The sequence below is a fragment of the Nanorana parkeri genome, unplaced genomic scaffold (genome assembly GCF_000935625.1).
Source record: "Nanorana parkeri isolate BGI_ZX_2015 unplaced genomic scaffold, ASM93562v1 scaffold1876, whole genome shotgun sequence".
NCBI lineage: Eukaryota > Metazoa > Chordata > Amphibia > Anura > Dicroglossidae > Nanorana > Nanorana parkeri.
In genome coordinates this window covers 200,818-204,354 of record NW_017308144.1, presented here as the reverse complement: position 1 = coordinate 204,354, position 3,537 = coordinate 200,818, and the positions used below count along the sequence as shown (strand labels likewise).

At 38.7% G+C, this 3,537-nt stretch overlaps 1 protein-coding gene across 1 annotated transcript in view; it reads left to right on the top strand.

Moving 5' to 3' along the window:
- Positions 1-3,537, top strand: part of GPHN (gephyrin) — a 142,398-nt gene that overhangs the window by 67,501 nt on the left and 71,360 nt on the right. Inside the window, exons 6-8 of the mRNA XM_018571950.1 lie at positions 241-296; positions 2,039-2,158; positions 2,378-2,436. Coding sequence (XP_018427452.1) covers positions 241-296; positions 2,039-2,158; positions 2,378-2,436 — 235 coding nt within the window. The remainder of the gene's footprint in view (positions 1-240; positions 297-2,038; positions 2,159-2,377; positions 2,437-3,537) is intronic.

Genomic DNA, 3,537 nt, shown 5'->3' with positions numbered 1-3,537 from the left:
TGCCCCATCATGGGACAGCGAGGCTTGATACAATCATTTACAAAGGAAAACATGTAAAGATAGTGCATTCAGCTCAAGACCTTCTCGACAATACAAACTGGAGTTTCTTATATTTTACTAAGCTCTTATATTTTAATATAAAAGAAATTTAAGACAACATCAAACTTATTCCTGCTGTCTTCTTTAACTTTCATATGCAGTTTTTTCTCCTAGTCATTTATTGGTATAAATATTTTACAGCTGCAGATGGGCCAGGAGATCGCTTCATCATAGGCGAGTCTCAGGCTGGAGAACAGGTGAGTGTCATCTGTGAATATGCATGCGTTTATCTTATCAAAACCTGACCTAAATAGCCATTATAAAGGAGACATATGGTAATAATTGAGTAAAACAACAATTCTGGGTTTAACCAGTCATTTTGAAAAAATACATTCATAATGGTCAGCATAACTGGGGTTGTGGCAGGGGTGTGTCTATTGCCTAAATACATGCTAGAAGGTGTCCCTCTTTCTCATCTCAGAAAGTTGGGAGGTATAGCAACCTAAATGTAATCCTGTTGGTGTTTACATATACTTCAGTAAAGATTGTTTCAGCTGTTTATAAGCACATTTTTCTGCTGTTTTTTCAATGTATATGTAAGCAGCATAAGCAAGTTTTTGTTACTCATTGTATGTGGGTCTGTAGTAGTTACATAGACACGTGTAATTGTCTGTGACTCCAGGCTGTTTTGGCACCTTGCAAAACATTTGCAATCCTTTGAACATTCTAATATTTATCTACTATCAGGCTTAATCGCCTTTGTATCTTTTCACATTGTTGCTATATAACATTGATGTAGTGAGACAGTGTATATGTTTTGCAGATGCTTGTGCTTTGGAGATAAATATTTATTTCTGAATTCAGTGATTTTGTAATTTTGTTTTTTACATTATAAGTGGGTAAAATGTTGTCTAAAGAGGATTTCCTAAGTGAAGATGCTTTGCAGTATCATGGGACTTTTATTAGAAGGTGCTGAAAAAGAATGCCCCACCATCTGATCAGGTCACAGCCTTGGATTACTCATAAAGTTAGTATGGTTAGGGGCTACTGCAAACAGCTGCTGGTCCCTGATTTTATAACTAATTAGTATTTACATGTTTATTTCATTGAAGCTTGAGACCATCCAGATTCTTACCAGCAATGTTCCTGCTGAATGATGAAGGGGAAACATTTAGAATGACTACAATATGCTGTTGGACAGCACAGCTCTTGCATGATCAAAGCTGAAAACGCTCACTATATTTCAGTTTTACCATGTGTTTCTGACATCCAGCGGTATGAGAGCACCATAATTGGCAGGGTAACAAAGGGTTGCAGTTTTTCCAAAAGTTCAAATTCATTGCTTTGCTTTAAGGGACACTGCCATTGGAAATTAAAGATGGCTGCATTACGGATTTCTCCTTTGAGAATGCTAGTTTCCTGGCTGTCATTCACTTCAAAGCCATCTGAGTCCACGTATAGAGTATAAGTAGTTCTGATACTTTTTTTTACACACATTTACAGCATGCTTGTTCTGGGACTGTGACTAAAAGATACTGAAGTCAGATACAGCTAGGCTTCTAGCATGTATAGAAGGAAGCCTGCAATGACAGCCCCCACCTTTTTACATTGGGTCACTGGGCCTCAACACAGTTGCATCAGGAGCTAGCAAGTATACATGGATTCTGTGTTTTGGAGTTCAAGCTCATGAACCCCTAATTCAGCTACTGGGGCAAAAATACATCTGCTACAAAATAAGCATAATTGACTATTTTTTCTTGATTTTAATTAGTAACAATAAATTAGCTTTGATTAATAAAAAAAAAGTTAAAATATGAGCATGTATACCAGTACAATACATGTGTCTTGGAAAGGTCTTAAGACAGGGATAGGGTTGTGCCCGAAGTTTTAAATGTTACTTGAAAATGGCATGCTTGCATTGCTGTCCCTTTTGCTACAGTTATAGCTAAATGTAATGCCTCTCACAAGGTGATGTGTTCTTTCATTGTTTTTCCATTAGCCAACTCAGACAGTAATGCCAGGTCAAGTGATGAGAGTAACAACTGGTGCTCCAATTCCATGTGGTGCTGATGCAGTAGTACAGGTGGAGGATACTGAGCTCATTAGAGAATCAGATGATGTAAGTAAACTAAAGTTATTTCTATCCTTCAGAATATATTTACCTCTGGTGAAAACTTGCGACACCTCACAATGTGTATAACATATCAAAATACTGATTTAGTAGTTCTTATGCTCAAGTTGGCCTACGTTTTATTTTGTTATAATTACCTATTCTGTACGTCATCACTTGCAGCTTGTCAGCATTGCGTATCTTGGAATAAACACTGTTATTTTACAGGGAACAGAAGAACTGGAAGTTCGTATATTGGTGCAGGCACGTCCAGGGCAAGATATAAGGTGATACATGAAATATCAATTATTTTTCAATTCCAAAATATTTTATTGGTTTTACATAGCGTTACTGAGATAACATTAATCATGTTGTAAAGATCACATTATCAATTATTTTTTATAAAATCAGTGATTGCCCCCCAAGCAACTTTGCAAAGTTACATACTCACCTGTACTCACTCTAAGATTAACCTTCTGCAATCTGCTGAAAGCCACGCAACACCCACTGCAGCAGACTCCTGGCCAGGTTTTTTTTTCTACTGCAGATGCATGGTATAATCTCCATATATTTCTATGGAGATTCCTCCACTTATGCGATGATATGTGGTTTCCAGCAGGCCGTACAGCAACGATCTTGGAGGAGCATGGCAGGTTGAAACTTTGGGAGAGTTCCTGGAAGAGGAGGACCAACTTTTAAAGGATATCTGTACCGGTATCCTGTAAAATGGATGTCTTTTTTTAAATTCACAGATATATTAGGCAGCAACATTTAAGCCTCATTCACACGAGAAAAGGCCGGCACGGCCATATTGTGCAGCTCCCGGGAAGGACAGTTTCTTCGTGTGATTAGTACGCAGCCCCTCTCCTTCTCTATGGGAGTACACGGCCATACCCCGCCCTACACTCACACCAAGTGCAGGTCCGTACGGTTGTGAGTGTCCCGGCTCGGACGCAGACAGGATCCATCTACTAATCACATAGAACACCTGTCCTTCCCGGGAGCTGCCCGATACGGCCGTAGGTGCCGCTGTTTTCTCGTGTGATTGAGGCCTTAAAGACATATATCCAGTCTAAGTCTGGTCAACAGCATGTACACACTTGAACAACAGACGTTCCAGTTACAAAACACCCTAGAAGAGGGATATATATGCACAAAGAAGGGGTTAACAGCATCTGGTCAGTCTTTCCATGTTTTTGTTGGCAGTTTCACAAGTTGGATTAAACTTGAGTGCACATCTTTAAAACATTGATGGAATGATTGCTTCAAAAGTTTTCTGGCAGATTGCACAGTCCTAATGAAAAGTATTTTGAGGCAGTTTAATGTCTCACATGATATATGTGAGACATATATGTGAGACATATATGTGAGACATATATAGGTATATA